The 20,041-nt window shown below is 33.9% G+C and overlaps 3 protein-coding genes across 3 annotated transcripts; 1 reads left to right on the top strand and 2 right to left on the bottom strand.

Moving 5' to 3' along the window:
• Positions 1-18: 18 nt before the first annotated feature.
• On the top strand, positions 19-7,619 carry LOC129802960 (ATP-dependent DNA helicase 2 subunit 1). The gene is made up of 3 exons (XM_055849221.1): positions 19-249; positions 3,036-4,325; positions 6,872-7,619. The coding sequence occupies exons 1-3, from the start codon at positions 213-215 to the stop codon at positions 7,381-7,383; spliced, it is 1,839 nt and encodes a 612-aa protein (XP_055705196.1). The 5' UTR covers positions 19-212; the 3' UTR covers positions 7,384-7,619.
• On the bottom strand, positions 7,377-20,041 carry LOC129802962 (E3 ubiquitin-protein ligase RMND5A). Its single transcript, XM_055849223.1, has 5 exons — positions 19,785-20,041; positions 19,211-19,497; positions 11,493-12,032; positions 11,263-11,417; positions 7,377-7,947 (listed from the first exon to the last, which is right to left on the bottom strand). The coding sequence occupies exons 1-5, from the start codon at positions 19,918-19,920 to the stop codon at positions 7,884-7,886; spliced, it is 1,182 nt and encodes a 393-aa protein (XP_055705198.1). The 5' UTR covers positions 19,921-20,041; the 3' UTR covers positions 7,377-7,883.
• On the bottom strand, positions 14,706-15,968 carry LOC129802964 (ubiquitin-conjugating enzyme E2 C). The gene is made up of 2 exons (XM_055849225.1): positions 15,579-15,968; positions 14,706-15,433 (listed from the first exon to the last, which is right to left on the bottom strand). Exons 1-2 carry the CDS (start codon positions 15,677-15,679, stop codon positions 15,004-15,006), a joined length of 531 nt encoding a protein of 176 aa, XP_055705200.1. The 5' UTR covers positions 15,680-15,968; the 3' UTR covers positions 14,706-15,003.

Raw genomic sequence — 20,041 nt, 5'->3', positions numbered from 1 at the left:
TCATTCGGCTAACTGAGCGACTTTTGAGTGACAGTTTGAGCGGTGTCATTTCACAAGTTTGAGAAACAAATCGCGCGGGAATTTTATTGCTTTTCCCAAGGAATTTTGAAGAATTTTCTCGTAATTTAATTAAAATCTTCGTGCCAGTGATCTTAGGAAACAATCACAAGTGAAATTTTGAGAAATTCTATTATAACTTTAGTGAAAAAACAATGTTTTTCCAAGCAGACTACAGCAACGCCAATGAAGGTAAAAGAGACCATGCTTAAAATTATGCAAACACCACACAAAAAATTTTCTATGTTCAAAGTAGAGATAAGCTTGCTTATTTCTTATTTATTACTTCTATTCATGTAAAATTATTCTTAAAAATATTAATTTGACAACAAAAATTGGGGTTTTGTCCGAAATATTTTGCGGAGATGAAGCACTTAAAGAAATATTCCCCGACGAGCGGTCTTCAGGTTTAGTCCAATTCCCGAAGGTCTAAAAACCCTCTATAAACCCTTTTTAATTTTTTTTTATCTTGTAGGACATTTTGTTCTTAATAATTCAACCCTTAAGTAACATTTTTCTAAGAAATCTTGACTGATAAGAAATTATAGCAGTTAAGCCACATGTCTAAGCGGGCTAAGCCTTATACGGGCTTCAGTCCTAAGGATTAGCCTTATGGCTTAACTACTCTAATTTTTTTTAATCACGATTTTTGGAAAAATTTAACTTTGGATTGGATTTTTAAAGATAAACAACATACTTATTAGGCTCTCAAAAAGTAATAAAATCGATAGCTATTTAGGATTTGGAGACCTTCGGGAACTGGACTAAACCTTTAGTCTGAAGACGGCTTTAGGTCTGAAACCCGTATAAGGCGGTTTTCAGACTAGAGGTTTAGCCCAGTTCCCGATGGTCTGAAAACCCAAAATAACAACCAATTTTATTTGTTTTTCAAAATCTAATAGATCATTACCTGTAATCCCTGTAATAATCCAATCCTAATTGAAAACTTTCGGAAAAAATTGGACTATAAGGAATTAGAGAAGCTAAGCCATATGGCTAAGCCAGATCTGAAATCCGTATAACGATATGACAATGTCAGATGAGAAATTTTGTGGGTAGATAATATTAATATTACTTATTTGGTTGCAAGATAATATTTGGCCAGTGCGCATCAAATCGCTACAAGGAGCTCTGTGAAGCTCATCGTAATTAATATGAAACATATTTTCGAACAATTTTTGCTGAATTTACCACATAAAAAATCTAAATTTGTCTTATGGTAATACCATATGGTTAAAGAATTCCTCTACAGATCCCATCATTTCTGTCCAATGTCCTTTATCAATAAAATTTCCACAAAATCAACATTTAAAAAATGACTTAAAAACACAGGTTTGTGCTGATCGCTCTGGTCTTCTATGAGAGCCCTCGGAATTTTCGAACGAAATTATCCATTTTGTGTAATTTTACTCCAAAAATAACGGGTACTTCTCCCAACAATCAATCTCCATCATTTATTAAAAATATTATATATTATTTAAAATAAAAGACCTATTAAATTCTCAAAAAGCAATAACATTGCTCGTTATTTAAGATTTTGAAACCTTCGGGAAATGGGCTAAACTCCTAGTCTGAAAACCGCTTAAAGCCTTACTTACTTAGGTGGCTGTAACGTCCCTTTAAGGGACCGGGCGTCTCGCACTAACTTTCTTCAGTCCTGGCGACTCTTCGTCAGCTCGCTTCAGAAACGTAGCATATGTCTCTGTCGCAAAATCCGTCCTATCAGAGGCTCCTTGTCAGTTTTCGCAACAATCTTGCTTTTACGTAGAGGGGTTGTTAGCCCCTCTCCCAAGTCTAAGGGCTTAAATAGCCTTTAATATTCTTAAGAATTGAACTGTCTCTGTATTATGGGAAGGTTTTGCAGCTTTGTAATGTTGCAGATTGCAGCTACGTAAAAGTTCATTTTTTCTAAGTTACTGAATAAATCAAATCCATGGTAATATTTTCCAATACCTAGTCCAACGCCTCACAATTTCTTAACAAACTTGGGAGCCTAGTCTTTTTTCCTAGGTTCAAAAAGTAAAAATTAAAAACGGGCCTAAAACTTTAATTTTTATGCGTTATATTTTATTTCAAATGACTTCGAAAAAACAATTATTACAAGCTATAGAGGGTTTATCAGTTAATATTTACCACGAAAATCTTTTGCTCAAAAGGAGCCGTTTATGTAGGTGGAGGAAAATTCTCAAAGATTACCACCTTGACAGCTTAGGAAAATTGAACCTGGTTGGATTGGCAAAATAATTTTCTAAGTTTCACAAAAACATGTCTTAGATAAATAGAATAAAATTGATTTTAAAACGCATGATACCGCCTAAAAATGGTTAAAGCAAATAGATGAAAGTTCCGTCTACACACTGATGTGTATTTTTTTGTGTTTGGTATAATGCTTCCGATAAAAATAAGGCGTACCTAAGTTGAAAAATTTTGTACGAAGCTGAGCAAGCCTGTATAGCTCCATAAAAATCGACATTAAATTTTAATTTTTCTCTAAAGGAAAATCTAAGGATTTCCTTTTCCTAAGGTGGAATTACGAACCTGACAAGAGATTTTTTTGACATTGTGGTATAATTGATTCGGCTTGTTAGGCATTCGGTAAAAAATCTTAAGTCTTGGACGTCATTTTCCGAACGAAGTTGCACACTCTTTATTAAACAAAAATATTTTATGGGTGTCCTGAACTGTTACTATTCTCAAAAAGAAATGACAATGGAGTCACACTATGAACGTTGTGAACCTGACTCCTAAACAAGTAATTCTGAACATGTATTCCGGCATGTTTTTGAAGACCAGAAAATTCTCTATTTTGAATTTTTAAAGTTGGAGTTTTAAAGTACTTCTAGAGGTTTATTTCTAATCCGATTTGGCCAATATTGCATTTATTTGAAAGGTTTTGAAATTCTTTACACGTTTGGATCGGTCATAATCTTTAGTTCCTCCAATCTCAAATATTGGATTAACTTACCGATTTCCCCAAGATGAGGAATCCCACGTGACTTTTGGAGGCAAGGAGGGTATCCTCTTTGTCCTAGATGCCAGTACATCGATGCTGGATGAAAATGAGAACAGGCAATCGAATTTCCGGACAGCACTGCAAGCCATTGAGGCTTCCATGAAAAATCTCGTTGTGGGCAATCAGAGGGATCTCGTGGGAATTATATTCTACAACACCATTCACAGTCCTAAGTCGAAATTTGAGGCTGATACCATGGAGATTGTTGTGCCGCAGCATACGTGCATTTTGCTGCCCATGGACATGCCTTCTGTGGACAATATCTCCTATGTGAGAAACTTCCACACATCCGAAGATCTGTTTGATTTTTCCAACAAATACGGATGCTCTAGCGATGCAAATTTCTCTGATGTCCTCTGGTTCTGCACCAGAATGTTCCAGAAATGTGGCTATAAGCTACAATCGTCAGCTATTGTCCTGTTTACTGACAATCCTCAACCACATCCTCCAAATACCCATGAATACCAACAAGCTATGGTGAAAGCCAAAGATTTGAGCCAATTAAATGTCGAGTTCACCCTGATTCCGATGCTCCCGGACTTCAACGGGGAGCTTTTCTACAAAGAATTCATTTGTACGGCAATGGAAATGGAAATGGAACACTTTGAGATGGATACGGCTGTGAGAGACATTGAAACAATCTCCAGTAGAATTTACCGCCGAAACTATCGCAAACGCTGCAACAATTACCTCAAATTCTCCCTCGGGGACAACCTGGAAATTAGTGTTGGTGTCTATAGTTCAATCAGGCACGTCAAATATCCGAAATCCTTCAAAGTTCACCGGAATACCAACGAAATAGTCAGCAGGAAGAGAGTTTATGAAGTTCAAAATGAAACTGAAGGTACCACCATAACCCTTCTTCCTCATCAACAGAAGAAATACCAAGAAATCGGCGGTAGGAAGATCATTTTTACAACACAGGAAGTCTCTAATATGAAAACTCTCCTTCCAGCTGGCATTCGCTTGCTTGGCTTCAAACCCCGATCCGCCATTCAAGTTAGACATTACTTAAAAAACGGATCGTTTATCTATCCGGACGAATCGGCAATTGCCGGTTCCACAAAGCTCTTCAGGGCTCTGTGGAAGAGGTGCCTCGATAGAGAGGTAGTTCCAATATGTGTCATGACCCTAAGGCACAAATCCGATCCCGGATACGTCGCTCTGTTGCCACAGGAAAATACTTTCTATGATCAGGAGAAAACGGACCAGATCGAATACAATGGATTTCACGTTATGCATCTTCCGAATCTTGGTAAGTTTTTGGTTTTATTCATACAAAAACTTATCCATTAAATGTTAGGTTATGTTAAACCTAACCTTAAAAACAGAGTATTCTGAAATATTGTTTTTTGTTAGAAATATCGGAAATATCTGATGAAAATGAATAGTTTTCCTATTTGAAAATAAAATTCAATTGGTTTGAAAGTAATTTGAGGTTAAGTCAAAGTGCCTTATAGAAAATTGATGTATAAACGAATGTAAAATTAGGACTCCATAATTAGTACGAAAAAGAGAATGTGATTTTCAGGATAAATTATTGAGATGATTGAAATTCACTACAGTAGAGTCTCTCAAATCTGAATCTCTTAAATTCGAACGCCGTTTGGATTCAAAATGTCAATTGTGAGATTATGTTACAAAGTTCGTATTCTAGGTGAATGAAAATCATATATATGTGCTTCTTCCTGAATGTTTACATACATTATTATCGTATAAAATGAAAAGGAAGTATGTTACCACTAAAACTTGCGAGAAAGTACGATAATTTGATTCAAACTACAATTTAATCTCACACAAATTTCGTTACTTTTGAAAAAATCGTTCGAATTTGGGAGGTAAGAAAGGTAAGAAATGTCAAAAATACCCCCCGAGCGTTCGAATTTAGGAGACTCTACTGTATTTACATAATTTGATCGAAAGAGTGATTTGAAAAATTTGAGGTTATGTTAAAATTAACCTCAAAAATTCAAGACATAGGTTTTTCTTTAGGCGAAATCTTTTAATCAGAAGAGGAGAGGAAGTTTTGATTAAAAATTTAAATAATAAAGTTCCTCAAATCGATGGACCGGTTTGGGAAGCCGGCTTGTAATGACGTGTCTTGTGCGAGTGTTCTATATTTAAAGTGAAATCTTAGTAGAGTCTCATCGTAATAAAGAGATAAGATTCTCTACAATTCAATTATGGAATTATGGAATAATTTATGAAATTTTTAACAGAATTGGAGTTGAGATTGTCGGATAGACTAAGAGGCTCAAAAGAGCCTAGATGTCTGATCACCTGCGAACTCAAGTACACTCCGTTTTTTTAATCTATCTATCTATCCTCAAATCGGTACTTACTGACCTAAATCCCGTACTCCAGAATCCTGAAGCCAAGATCCCGAATGGATCGAAATCCCGAATGGGCCAAAATTTCATATTTTCGAATACCCAAAATCCCGAATAGGTCAAAATCTCGAAAAGCCGAAATCCTGAAGCCAAGTTCCCGAAATCCAAAATTCCGAAAAGTCGAAATCCCGAATGGGCAAAATTCCGAAAAGCCAAAATCCTGAAAGGGATGATATTATACGAAAGATAATGTGTAGAATAATTTCCCAAAATACAGAAAACGTCTCTTTTCCCTTGCGGATTTGCCAAAATTCCTTTTTCGGGATTTTAACTTTTCAGAATTTTGCCCTATTCGCGATTTTGTTCCATTCAGGATTTTAACTTTTGGGATCTTGGCCGGGACCTCCTCAAACATGAACGACGCAACGTCAGAATTCAAAATATAAAATTTTAGGTTATGTGAAGAAAATTTTACATAATCTGAATTAGAACTGTTTTCCTCTGGTGCTTCTTAAATAAAATCGCATATTAGTAACTCCCTTGACACAATCAATTTAGGGTAAAGTGATAATTTGGACATAGTGTTACAAGTTGGACAATTCGCCGGTACAAATTGGACATGGCTTTTTTCTTGATAAATACAGTACTAATTTTTTTTAAGCACAAGGAACCAAATTATAAAACTAAAGAATAAAAAATATACAAATAAAAATGAAGTACTAAATTTATCAAGAAAAAAAGCCCTGTCCAACTTGTACCACTTTACTGTATTTAACAATAAATTTTCTAAACTTTTTCTTCTTAATTTCGGGTAAATGTATTTCACATGAACTCCATAACGTTTTTGAAGAAAATATTGTTCACGTCTGAAAATTCCGACACCCTCGAATATTCATTAAGAAACTTGACAGTAATTGAAAACTGAATATTAAAATTCCCCAAATTTCAAATGCATTTTATTCTAACCTCAAAATTTATACTGGGCACTTAAAATGTTTCTGGAGTCTTATGAATTTTTTGATAAATAATATTCTTGAATTCTATAAAAAAATTGCACGAATTCACTTTAATTTAGACATTCCCGTTAAGAAATTAATTCATTTTTTGAGGTTAGGTCATGCATAACCTTCAAATTCTAGAATAATTGTATGATCAAATTTGATTAAAGGGAGGATTAAAAAAGGAAAAAATTCAAAAAGAACAAATGGCCAATTTTTGTTAGTGAAATAATTTTTGTACGTATTCTACATAACCTCAAATGCTTGTGGGGTTATTTCAAGGCTTCATGGTTACCATCCATGAAGTAGGAAAACTATTTGGTAATTTTTAAATTCCTGCTATTCAAAACTCGCTACCTCTAACATTACGAAATTTTGAGGTTATTTAAAAAAAAATAACCTCAAAATTTTTTGAGGTTATTTCTTTAAACAAAAAATAACCTCAAATTTTTTTCTCTTACTTTTTCATTCAGATGATATCCGTGACTTTGACTCCTTCAATCCCGAAGCTATAACAGTCTCTGAGGAACAAACTGAGCTTTTCAAGAAGCTCGTGAAGAAATTGAGATTTCGTTACAATCCTAAACATTTTAACGATCCTGTACTGAAGACTATCTACAGCAATATCGAGGCATTTGCTTTTAAGACAGAAGGAGAGGAGCCTGAAGACTCCACTCTGCCCAATACTGAGCAACAGGACTCAATGATATCTGATCTTGTAGCTGCTATAACAGAAGAATTTGGCGAGATGATTGTAACGAATCCCAAACGCAAAAACACAGAACCCGGTGAGAATGCCAGAAAGATTTCAAAGTCCACAGAAGTTGACGAGGCAAAGATCCTCGAAGCATTCACTAAAAATCGCCAAGACAAACTAACTATTCCGGAACTTCGTGGATATCTCCAAGAAAAAGGTGTCAAGGGTATTTCCAACGCCAAAAAATCCGTGTTGATTGATAAAATTAGAGAATATCACAATTTGTAATTCATTCTATGTATTTTTTCTGCTGTTATATGGTGTCAATTGCGTGACTTTCAGTACTGAATGTACAAATTTTTAATTATATTATTTTTTTTTTCAATCTTAGAAGCAAACACAATTGACGTCTTTGTCTAAAAAAAAGAACTTCAAATCTGTTCCCGAAAAAAAATTATGTACACATATTTCTCAATTGTTTTCTAAATGTTTTGTAAATAAAAAAAAAGAATAAAACATAAAAATGGAAAGTTACTGTTGTAGATATCAATTATCTGTTGAACAATCCCCCCCAATTCTAAGTCTACACAGCATTTTCGAGAGGATTGATTTCGTATAACAAATGGAAAAAAAAACTATTACATTACTAATTTTTAATCGGATACCCACAAATATTATAAAAGAAATCTCAACATTTCACGAAATTGAAGATTTTTTTCTTTTTTTTTTTTAACTCAGCTGTGTATGCCTTACCTATACACAATTCCTCGCGCTAGTGGTCATCTCTCTTAGAATCTTATTTCTCGGGCATCCTGAGGACTCTGTTCCATTGGGCAGTAGGGACACTTCAGTCTGCAAATTTTAGGAAAAAAAATCTTTCAAATTCTCAATATTTGTCTTTAGCTTACAAAGAAGCCAAGGTCTGCAAAAGTTCTTTTGAGCTTACTGGCATACTTTTATTTCAAAAAGATGCAAGGAATAACTGGACAACTTATTCCCATTTTAACTGGCCTCTACACATTGGGAGCAATTTTCGTCAAAAATTGCATTTTTGAAGGAAATTGCCTGCACTCCTGTAGGCAGAACTGTCAAAATTCTGTCAAAAATGCAATTTTTGACGAAAATTGCTCCCAATGTGTAGAGGCCTTAACAAGAACGAACTCTGGTTGTTCGAGTTTCACACGAAGTAACTTTTTTAATTTCTTGATTTTCGCGTAGCATTTTTTTTGGTTCACGATGCAACTTTTTTGGTTTCTTGGATTTCTGCATAAAATTTTTCGGATTTTTTTGGGTTTCGCGAAGTATTTTTTTTTTTTAATTTTTTGGGAATCGCAATGCAGTTTTAGGTTTCTTCTATTTCACGGAGCAATTTTCGGGTTTCTTAGATTTCCCGATTCAATTTTTTAGTTTCTTGGATTTCGTGAAACATTTTCTGGTTGCTTGGGTTTCATGATTTAATTTTGCTGGTTTCTTAGATTTCACGAAGTATTTTTTGAGTTTCGCAACTGTTTTTTTTTTTATCTCTTGAACTAATGAAGCAACTCTTATGGTTTCTTGGGTTTCACGAAGCATTTTTTGGATTTCGCGATTCATACTTTTTTTTGGTTTCTTGGATTTCGCAAACCATTTCTTGGGTTTCACAACTCATTTTTTAGGTTTCTTGAATTAACAAAGCAATTCTTTTGGTTTCTTGGGTTTCGCGAGACAATTTTCCGGTTTCTTGGATCTCGCATAGTAATTTTTGGGTTTCGCGATGCAATCTTTTGGTCACTTGGTTTTCACCGTTTTCACGAAGCAATTTTTGGGTTGCTTGGGTTTCATGATTCAATTTTTCTGGTTTCTTGGATTTCGTGAAGCATTTTTGTGGGTTTCGCAACTTGTTTATATTTGGTTTCTTGAATTAACGAAGCAACTCGTTTGGTTTCTTGGGTTTCGCGAGACAATTTTCCGGTTTCTTGGATCTCGCATAGCAATTTTTGAGTTTCGCAACTATTTTATTTGGTTCTTCAATTAAAGAAGCAACTCTTTCGATTTCTTGGGTGTCGCGAGACAATTTTCTGGTTTCTTGGATCACACGTAGTAATTTTTGGGTTTTGCAATGCAATTTGTTGGTTTCTTGCATTTCACGAAGCAATTTTTGGGTTGCTTTTGGGTTTCATGATTCAATTTTCTGGTTTCTTGGATTTCTCGAACCATTTTTTGGGTTTCGCAACTCATTTTTTTGGTATCTTGAATTAACGAAGCAACGCTTTTGGTTTCTTGGGTTTCGTGAGACAATTTTCCAGTTTCTTGAACCTCGCGTAGCAATTTTTGGGTCTCGCGATGCAATTTTTTGGTTTCTTGAATTAAGGAAGCAACTCATTTGGTTTCTTGGGTTTCGCGAGACGATTTTCCAGTTACTTGGATCTCGCGTAGCAATTTTTGGGTTTCTTGGATTTCAATAAGAAATTTTTGGGTTTCGCAATTCATTTTTTTTTTGGTTTCTTGAATTTCACGAAGCAGAATTTTTGGTTTCTTGGCTTCCGCGATGCATTTTTTTGGTTTCATGGGGTTCCCATTGTAATATTTTGGTTTTTCTGAGATTTGTGATGCATATTTTTTTCATTTTTTGGATTTAGTGAAGCTATTTTTGAATTTCTAGATATTTGAGTTATATTTTTTGAAATTCTCGAGTTGTACGATGTACTTTTTAGGTTTCTTAAGTTTCGTAATTCAATTTTTAGGTTTCGTGAGTTTGGTCATGCATATTTTCAGTTTCTCGGGTTTTCGCTATGCAGTTCTTGGATTTGTCAGGTTTTGCGAAGCAATTCCCATGCAATTAACGAAGATTTCTTAATATGAGTCGCCTCTTGAAAAAGGTTATATTCAAATTTGAAGTTATATTAGAATTATATAAATGTTTTAGATGGTACAATTCTTAAAAATTCTGGTAAGTGCAGTTTTATTCATTCATTTGAGAGACAAAAAATCGACTTTAAGATGTTTCATGATCATTTCAAATTACTTTTAGTAATTATAACCACATAAATTTACAAAATTCTAACCCAATTTTTATCGTAAAAAAGCTTCGTAATAAGGCATCGTGAAATGAAAATATTGTTAAATTTCCAATTACTTTTAATACTCCAATTTTCTGTGATAGTAATAATCACAAAACCGAAATATTTTAATATTTCAAAAATTTATTATTGATAATGTTGATAATTAAGTGAATCAATTTTTAATTACCTTTTACCCTTGTAAAAAAATAGCTGCAAACTTTTATTAATTGAGGAATGAAACTAGAACTAAAGGAGCAAACATGCAAAATTATTCCGTTTGAAAATTTTTTTTTCTAACCTAATTTTCATAAATAATTCTATTTAAATTTGAGGTTATGTTCATAGAACCTCAAAAGCTTGTATTTTGCATTTTATATGTCTCTGTTTTTAGTATAATTTTTCCATGACCCTAAAATATTGGTTGTTAATTTAAATAAGTTAACACTATAGAGTTGAGCTGAACATAACTTTTAAAAGACTATTCGAACTTAAATAAATATTTTATTGAATTTTTCTAGTTAAAGTATAAGTAAATGAACTTTCACATCAATTTCTTATCTTTGTCAAATTGTCAATTAAAAATTCTTCTATAGAAATGACAAATGTTTTGCTTGTTTGAGGTTAGGGTTAGCATAACCTAAAACATTTCAAATTAACCTCTTATCCCAAAATAAGAAAATAATGCCCAAGACCGTTCTTTCTGTTAACTTTAACATTTTTTAGGTGTAAAAATACATCTACATTTTTTAATGTTAATTTTACACCTTATTAAGGGTAAAATTAAAATGAAAAAGGGTAACTTTAACCCCTAATACACCTAAAAAGGGTAATATTTACACCGATTTTGGATCAATACTGCAGAGTAAAATAATCATTTCCGGAATGTTATTTTAACTTTTTCGGATTTCTCTCAGTGAAGGAAAGCAATATAAACAAACTTTTTTTTAAAGGCTTGTTAGCACATTCGAACTTCTAAAGATTGCTGCTTGGAGCACTGCACTAAATCACTAATTTTCCTAATTTTGCTAGTATTTCTTTTTTCAAATTGAAAGTAAAAAAAAATCTAAGTTCCAAAATTTTGCAGACCTGCATTATTAAAAGTAATTATAAATTATTAGATACTCACATAGGTCCGGAACTCAGTTTATTGAGTGCATCACGGGAGATGACATGCCCACAAATCAGTTTCATAGGTGGATTATCATCTGAGCTCTGTTGTCGCAGAATCGGACAAGCAAATATAGAATGGTATCGATTGTCTGGATCCAAGTCAATTTCAATCTGAAAAAACCGTAATAATATTCAAAAATAGCCTCAAAAATACCCAAGAAACATATGAATTCTAAATATTCTCACTGGTAATTCATCTCGTCCATTCCAAATTCCCATCACTTGTCGCGACAGCATCACCTGTTTGAGGTTCAGCAGAGCCGGAAGAGCTGTGCACCCAGCATTCACCACAACTGACAATGGTGAATCCTTGTTAATACCTAAAACACTGCATGCATCCTTAATAAAGGAATCCGCTGCCTCAATCCACATCTCCGACGCCATCAAATGACGATAAGGAGAATTCTGGATACCAATGGGCAAGTACATGAGTGTACCCATGAGACTCTGAATGTCCTTCTGAAACCTATGGACGAATTTTGCAAAGTATGTCCTTGCATATGAAATAGCCTCCTTCTGGGCCTCAATGCCTCTACTAAGGATCTGCATAAATGCCAAACGGTGCAACTTAAACTCCAACGCACTGTGCTTGGCCTCCAATTTGTCCGAATAGTGCGTAGCCCACTGGAGAGCTGGTGTCAAATCGCGATTGTGAATCGCCTCCCAAGTTCTGTGTAACTCAGCATAGGGTTCTATTGATATCTCATCGTGCTGCAGGGATGATTCCTTCAAACCCCAAAAAATACCATTTTCGATATTTCTTTCAAAATATAATATTACTATTAATATTGAAGCAACTGAACATAATACTTTCACTTAGGCCCCCTAGACACTAGAGAAATTTCTATCAATATTGAAGAAAATTACCTGAGTTTGTGTAGGAAAAACTGTTATATATGGACATATTTTACTCTAGTATGTAGAGGCCCCCGGAATAAAGAAAATTAGATTAAAATCTGAAATGTATTAATTATGTTCAATCTAGAAAAGTAATACAAAAATGTTTCTAGAAACGCTAAAATTCTTCAAGAAACACTCAAGAATTGTTTCTAAAAACGCAAAAACTTAATGGAAACACGGAATCATATACAAGAAACATGGAAACTCAGGCGTGTTTCTAGAAACACTGAAAATATATTTAAAAATTAAGTAGAGTATTGAAAAGTAAAAGCCTTATGGCCTCTATATACACTAGAGAAATTTATGTCCATATTGAAGCAAATTCCCTACCCTTGTGTAGTAGGGTGTTTCAAAAAATAGATTCTTTTGGCCCGGCCAGAAAATTGTTCTATATGATGAGACAATAAAATGCTTCTTAGACAAGAATAAGATTGGACGTTTTTTAGAGGTTCCTCAATGGCAATCTTTGTAGTGAAAAATCACGAAAATTCACAAATTCGCCAGCAATAAATTTCTCTGCGGAAGACTATTGAGAATTTCTTCTCAATATTTTAGAGGAATATTGCTCATTTAGTGGACAATGTTTTTGCAAAATTTCATTCAGATCGGATAAGAAATAGATTTTGGAAAAAAAAATTGGTAAGTTCAAAATGTTCAGAAATTAAAATGTACCACCTCACATATTCGCTTCTAATTCATGTTCTAGTAATCAGAAATTAATCAATGAGGGTTTGTTGGAAAGCTATTGAGTTATACTTCAAATTTAAGAACATACCAAGTTTGAGAAATTTCCGCTAGGTGGCTCACATATGAAATATCACTAAAAATCACCAAAATTTCACCCTGGAACTGGAACTGGAACCTAAACAAAATATTTAAGAAGTCTCTTTTTTTTCTTATAGGGAACAAAGGAACACATAGACCAGCATTTCATCTGTACCCAAACTCCAGCTTTGATTAATAGAAAGCCCTCATTTCAGTGATTGAGGCATGAATAGAGTCACCGGAGTCACCTTATAAAAAAAATTATATAAAAATTCAAATCTGTCCTCTCCTTTGCAAAAAAAATTATGTTCCACATTATTTGAAGATATTTAAAAATTATGCCTTTTTCCTGATTCTTTTAAAATCACATCTATTGCTATTTTTATTGATTGGGATTCCTCAGGAGACCCATGAGTTAAATCAAGTACTATTCGTTATCCTCAGCTCTTTTTCATCTTACCAAAACACAATAAAATCAGAAAACATCTAAAGCTTCACTACATTAAATAACCTGTCCTTGAAATTTTTTTCCACAAAAAAAAAATGAAAATTTGAAATTGTTTTGGGTAAACTTAAATGATGCAAAAGTACTTTTGCGGTATACCATCGAAGTCACGAGTTTGATCACCTCGTAAAGCCTGGGACGCTTTGTCGCCTCTTTTTTCCAAAAGACGTTTATACAAAAATATTTATAGGCTTCAGACCTATATCAAGGGTAAGGGGGGGGGGGGGGGGGGTAAAAAAAAACAAAAATATTTATATTAAATATTCTTTCACAATTTTTTGCACTCAAAAACTTATATTTTTAATTTTTTTATTGTCCCTGTTTTGATATTTACTCAAATTTCATTATCGTTTTCTTTTGAAACCTGTGCTCCACAATTTTTTTTTGCCACAAAAAGACTAACTTTTTCCGTAAATTTTTCACGATGCTTTTTTTAGCTTTCTTTTATAATTCTTTTAATTTTCTATTTTTTTTTTAATTTTCTAAACGCTCTCTAAAATCGTGTGTAAAATACGCACAGGGCTAGTAAAAAAACATACCTAGAATCGCTTGCAAAACACGCACAGCACGATCATAAAATGGTTAAGAATGCGCTTAAAATCACGCACAGTTTAATCATAAAACGGTAAATGCGCTTAAAATCACGCACAGCTCAATCATAAAACGGTAAATGCGCTTAAAATCACGTGCAGCTCAATCTTAAAAATTTCGCAATGTTGTTCTTTCGCTTCTAAAATTGCGAAATTTTTTTTTTTCTAGAAACTCTGAAATGTATTTAAAAGGACTAAATCCAGAAAAATAAAATCGTTGATGAATGGCTCGTTATATCGTTTAAAAGGAACACAGAGATGCTTTGTTTATAAAAATATTTAAAAATGTAGAATAAATCTAATCGTATACAAGAAACAAGAAAAAAAATGTTTGTAGAAACGTGATATTGCTTCTGAAAATACAGAAAAAGCGTAGAAATTTGAAGGCGAAAAGCGGATTCGCACTGAGAAACTCAGAGATTTATACGAAACGCGAAATATTTTTTTTAAACACGGGATAATTCACAGAAACGCATTTAATTAAAAAAAAAGACATTACAATCGCACAAAGCACAATATTGAAACATTGACTTCAGAAAAAAAAGCAATGTTTCTGGAAACACGAACCATATGTAACCCTTTTATCCTTATTACCCTTCAGTATAGCCCTGCTCTCCCCTAAATTAAAAAAAATAAACGTTTTTTGTATTTCACTATTTTTTTTATTGATAAATTTGAAATATTTTCTAACATTGAAATGAGAAGTGTCCTTGAGACATGGAAAAGATCCCTTTCAGGAGAAGCTCTGTGATGGTGCAAATCATGAAAGAGGCATTGTCCAGAAATTTCTCGCACAGAAGATTAGCAAGTTTCTTTTTTTTTTGGGAGGGAAAAGGGGGAGGATGGAAAAGGACAGAGCAATGTTGTGAAGTTGAGACACGACGCAAATTGGGTGGTTGTCCTGGTCAGCACAAAACTCTCAATCAAAGGAGTTTTCTCAATTATCTTTGTTCTTCTCATAGAAGTCATCAAGGTACTTTTTATATTCTGCCGGATTTGACCAGAGCATCGATGCTTGCACATTGAGAGGACTTTCTGTATTTGGTTCTCCCAGTAGACTCTGTATGGAAAGTAAAATTGTCCGGACATCGTAGAGGGCTGACCATTTATCTTTCAGAATGTCCAGGCAGATGACTCCGGAGAGATCAACATTGGGATGAAAGCACGGTGTGAGGAATTTGACATTTGGTGCCGAATATGGGTAGGAATTTGTAAATTCTAGCTGAAGTTTGTACTTCTGCCCATGATAAACCGTATTTTCCGGGCCACTTATCGTCCCCACCCATTTGAATATATTTTCTCCGTCCGGAAACGCTGATATTCCCTTCTCTGTTGACATCATCAGCTTCATTAACTCCTTCTGCAGCCTATTTGTACAATTTCCCAGGTGACAGAGCAATGAAAGAGATGGAAAGTGAATTAGTAGAGAGTACCCCAAAGTTGCACAATGAAGCACCCAAAGACGCTTTCCAATCGATTTGACGCCACCACAAAGACATTTCTGAGCCTCACCTTTTACTAACTGCATTGCTATTGACCGTAACAACACCATCATTCTGTTTGTCCAAATTTGAAGATTGTGGATGATCAGCTGGATTGATATTCTGAGCCATAGCCTCTTGAGAAAACGCCTCCAAAATAAAATACTTTTCACCCAAAATTCACCTTAACCTCAAGAGCGTCACAGACAGTCCATGGATTTTCTAAAAACTACTATGGAGGTGACACACTGTCGTCACTCTGACATTTAATGTTTTTAGAACAGTTTTTTTTTCACGCGGAATTTTTATTCGAAATATAATTTCAAGTGACTTGATTTTATTTCACGGAAATTATTAAAACTTTCTTTTTAATCCTCTACGGACGATTGGGTTACCCGTAACATTAAAAAAAACTTGCACTGATTTTTTTCTTTTTACGAGTATACAGTGCCGGCAAAATTAATTGAGCCGTTTAAAAATAGTTTACAGTGTGACGCAACAAAATAGGAACACCGCTTTCAATATTGAGTACTTTAATTTTATTGACATTAAAAAAAAATTAAAAATTATATTTTCTTCCAAAATAAACCGCACTTTATATGTATGAAAGAAATAGTTATAATAGATAGTCAACATTTTATTTAATTGATTAGTCTTAGTTGTTAGATATTAAAAAAAATCAGGAGTTGCACTGTATCGCTGAAGTTCGCTCGTTAATTTATAACGAATATAGGCTATTATTTATGGTTGCATGATATGAAAAGCATCCTATCGTCAATCCATTGTATTTGCATTAAAAGATTATTAAAATCTAACCAGTAGTGGTTGAAAATATAACCTTAAAAATATTTCGTAGGTTAGAATTATATCTGCTTGAATACACTGTTTTTGAGAATTCTATAAAGTACTTCTTAAAAAGTTGTGAATTCTAACAGAAATAAAGATATGAACAAATTTCAACCTTCAAACACTTTCTGAGAATAAAAATTGGGGGCGTGTAATGGGCCGAATCATAGGCCTGGATGTAGCAGTCGTCTAAGGTACCGCCTTTCACTATAATCTAATTTAATAATTTGAGAATTGAAATAAAAATCGTCTAAGATGTTAATAAAGTATTTTGCAACCCTCTTTATTTCCTAATGATCAGGCAATTTTTGCATTTCAAAATTAATTAATTTTAAAGTAAAAAAAAATGCTGAATTCTAACTGTAAAAATGTAAAATTTTACCGATCTAAAACACTTTTTTCGCGTCCAAAGTTGTATGGGCTATATGGATTTCTAGCTACAGAAATATAACAAATCATAACATTACAGTAGACTCTCGCTAATCCGTGAACTCTTTTTCCGGGTGACATAAAAAAATCCGTGAGACAGTTAAATTTTAAAAATTTTGTTGACAGTCATTGGGTTTTTTTGTTAAAGCAAATGTGCTCTATCTACTGAATTTCTTTCTCACTGTAACTTTTTTGGACAGTACACATGTTTAGAGACAATGTCAATTCAGTCAGGTCAGAATTTACTCCACAAATTTTCAATGTAAACACAAAAATCGTTGGATTTCAAACAATTTGATGTGTATCAATCGCAAAAGTATGACATTTTGATCCCGCTCTCACGAATAAGCGAGAGTCTACTGTAATAGTCAATGTACAGTAGCTTCTCGCTCAATCGGCTCTTTTTCAATCGGGTGCAAAATTTTGTTGACAATTTTCACGTTTAATTATGAAGCTAATTTGCTCAAATTCGCTGTAGTTCCTCTTATTTTATCATGAATCTTTATAATTGAGCACTTTTTGTGAAATTTACAATGATTTTGACGCCCAAATCTTTTGATAATTTGGATGACATTTTGCCCCACATGCCCGATTGAGAGAGAGTCTACTGTAGTTAGTATTGCAGTAAAGTCTCTCAGCGAGGACAGTTAGCTGAAAAAAAAGCATTGTCTCCAGCATGTTTTGCTCAATCTATCGGCAAAATTATGTTGACCGGTCAGCAGTCCTCGAACAAAAAGTGATAGCCAGATATATGAAAATGACAGTGCCTCGCGAGTTTCGTTTTAAAAATACATGTGTTTTCAGCTGAATTGAAATCGGTTAGCATCTGGCGCTCGATGGCCTCCCAGCGACGAGAGTACAGTTAGCTAAAAAAAGCAGCGTTTTCAGCATATTTTTGCTGAAAACGCTGCCTTTTTTAGCTAACTATGATCTCTGGGCTCTTAAATGTGAATTTTTGAAATTCGATTAACGCTTGAATTTAAAAAAAAAAATGTAAAATGTGGTTAAGAAAAATCGTGTGGGGATGATTGAGAATCATATTTTTCTGCTACTTTCTGAATATTTGCACAATAATAATACGTCCCAAGCGTTCGAATTTGGAAGACTCCACTGTGCATGGATATGGCTGGTATGTATTATTGTTTCGAATCATCAATTCTAACCTATAAAACTTAAAAAATCTAAAGTTTGTGAGATCCGATATCGCAAAACACATGGGTGGAACCCTTAAATAAAATGCGAAATTTTTTGTCCCATTTAACCTACTGCGATCCAGCATGAAATAAATAACCTTTTATTACACTCTACGTTGCCTCTGTATAACGTGATGGCTGCTTCATTGCCACTCTGAACACAGATTATCCGGAGATTTAATTTTCCAACATTTCACAGATAACTTTTTCATAGATAAACCAGGCTATTAATTCATAAATCACTAAAAACCTGGGGCAAAATTCTGCGGAAAAATCCTTCCGGGAATTGTTTTTTTTTTTTTTAGAGTTATTGGTGTATGAAAAAAATTGACCTGCTTTTGAGCAATAATCACTAAAAAATACTACTACACTAAAAGGGCAATTTTTCACGAAAATTGCTTCTAGTTTGTAGACGCCACAAATAATCTCAGCTGTTTTAAGCTTATCAGAAATCATTGATTTCTTATAAGATTCTAGTTATAAGCAAAAAGGCTAGCTTTGGTTAGTTGCATTTCACTCTTTTTTAGTTTTTAGAATATTTGACAATTCCCATTAACTTTCTCCATATTCGAATTCTTGAACATTCCTAAAGAGGTTATGTAAAACCTAACCTCAGAAATAATCAACTCATAATGAAATTCCCAATTTCAACGTAACCTGCATAATATCTCTGATGATTTAAATTTTAAATAATTGAAGTTCTTTTCGCTCAAACAAAAATTATATTTCCTAAACATTAAAAAAAAAAAGTTAAAGCTTGCAATGTTTTTAAGGTTAAAATTTAAATATAAAATTTAACTAAATTCAAGTTATTTTATATAGATTTAATTAATAAATAATTTAATTATTAAGTAATTAATAAAAAAAATCTTGTATACGGCTACTTTTGGGGATTTAGCCTAGCGTAACCTAAAACATTTCGAATTAATCGATATATACGGCAAATGGGAAAAACATTGATATGTTAAAATAATTGTTAATCGATCTGTAATTCGTAGCTGGAATTTCCACGATTCTTCCGGAACACTCTAATTTTTTAAGGTTAGTTCACAGCATAACCTTACTTTTTGTGACTCTTATTTGTCAACACCTTCTCATTTGTCAAACAGAGGGGCTAATCAACACAATTTCCAATAGCCGTAAAAAGTCTTGCAGTTCAATTGCCCCAAACTTTGTATTGAAATGTTTAACTTACCTTTATCAGCATATCAGCCACATCTTCCATTCCTTGTCTGTAGAAATGTTGAGCAATAACTGTGTTGAGGAGCTGAATATTTCTTTCAGTGGTGAAGACATCTGTTCTGGAGGTGGCTGTGAAGTCTGATACGAAATTCCTATCAATAGCCTTTCCCACTTTGCTCACAGTCCCATGCAAATCCCGATGATCAGCTGTGAGCCTTTGGAGTTTCTCCTTTGTCTTGGACAGTGCATCCTTCAGTATTACAACTTGTCCGGCAGTTAATTCAGCATTTGATTCGGTGCCTATAAATAAGATGTTCCCCAATTACCACTAAATAGCCACACTTGTGTTTTGTAAATAAATGCTCTTGTTTGAGCAATTTTTCGCTCTTTTTTCTCTGAATGTTTATTATTAGCCCTCCACCATTGAACGTCATCCCAGCTTTCTTCGTGATTTCGCGCGTTTTACGCACAACACCTTGAGACAATGACCAACTCGGGAGGCAAAGTGAAAGGTGATGAAGACAATTGGTCACAACTTGCATCAATTAATGCGTAAATAGTACGTGAAAATTATGAAAAATATTTACCTTCAGCTATGTGTTTTTGCAATTCGATGAAATGTGTCAGGACATCGCCAATTATTTTGGTCGAATGCTCATTTATCGCTGAGAATTTCGTCAAAACGCGCTCCAATTCCTTCTCCACAGCTGAACACGAATCCATTTTCCACCAAAAATCACCTATTGCACGAATTTTAACGCCACAATTTCGCGAAAATGATGCTTGATTTTCTTTGTTCAGACACTTTTTCCTTCGCCAAAAAAATTGTTTTGTGACATTGAGA

The sequence above is a fragment of the Phlebotomus papatasi genome, chromosome 2, assembly GCF_024763615.1.
Source record: "Phlebotomus papatasi isolate M1 chromosome 2, Ppap_2.1, whole genome shotgun sequence".
Classification (NCBI taxonomy): Eukaryota; Metazoa; Arthropoda; class Insecta; order Diptera; family Psychodidae; genus Phlebotomus; species Phlebotomus papatasi.
Note: the sequence above shows the minus strand (reverse complement) of the source record. Positions and strands in the feature narration are given on the sequence as shown.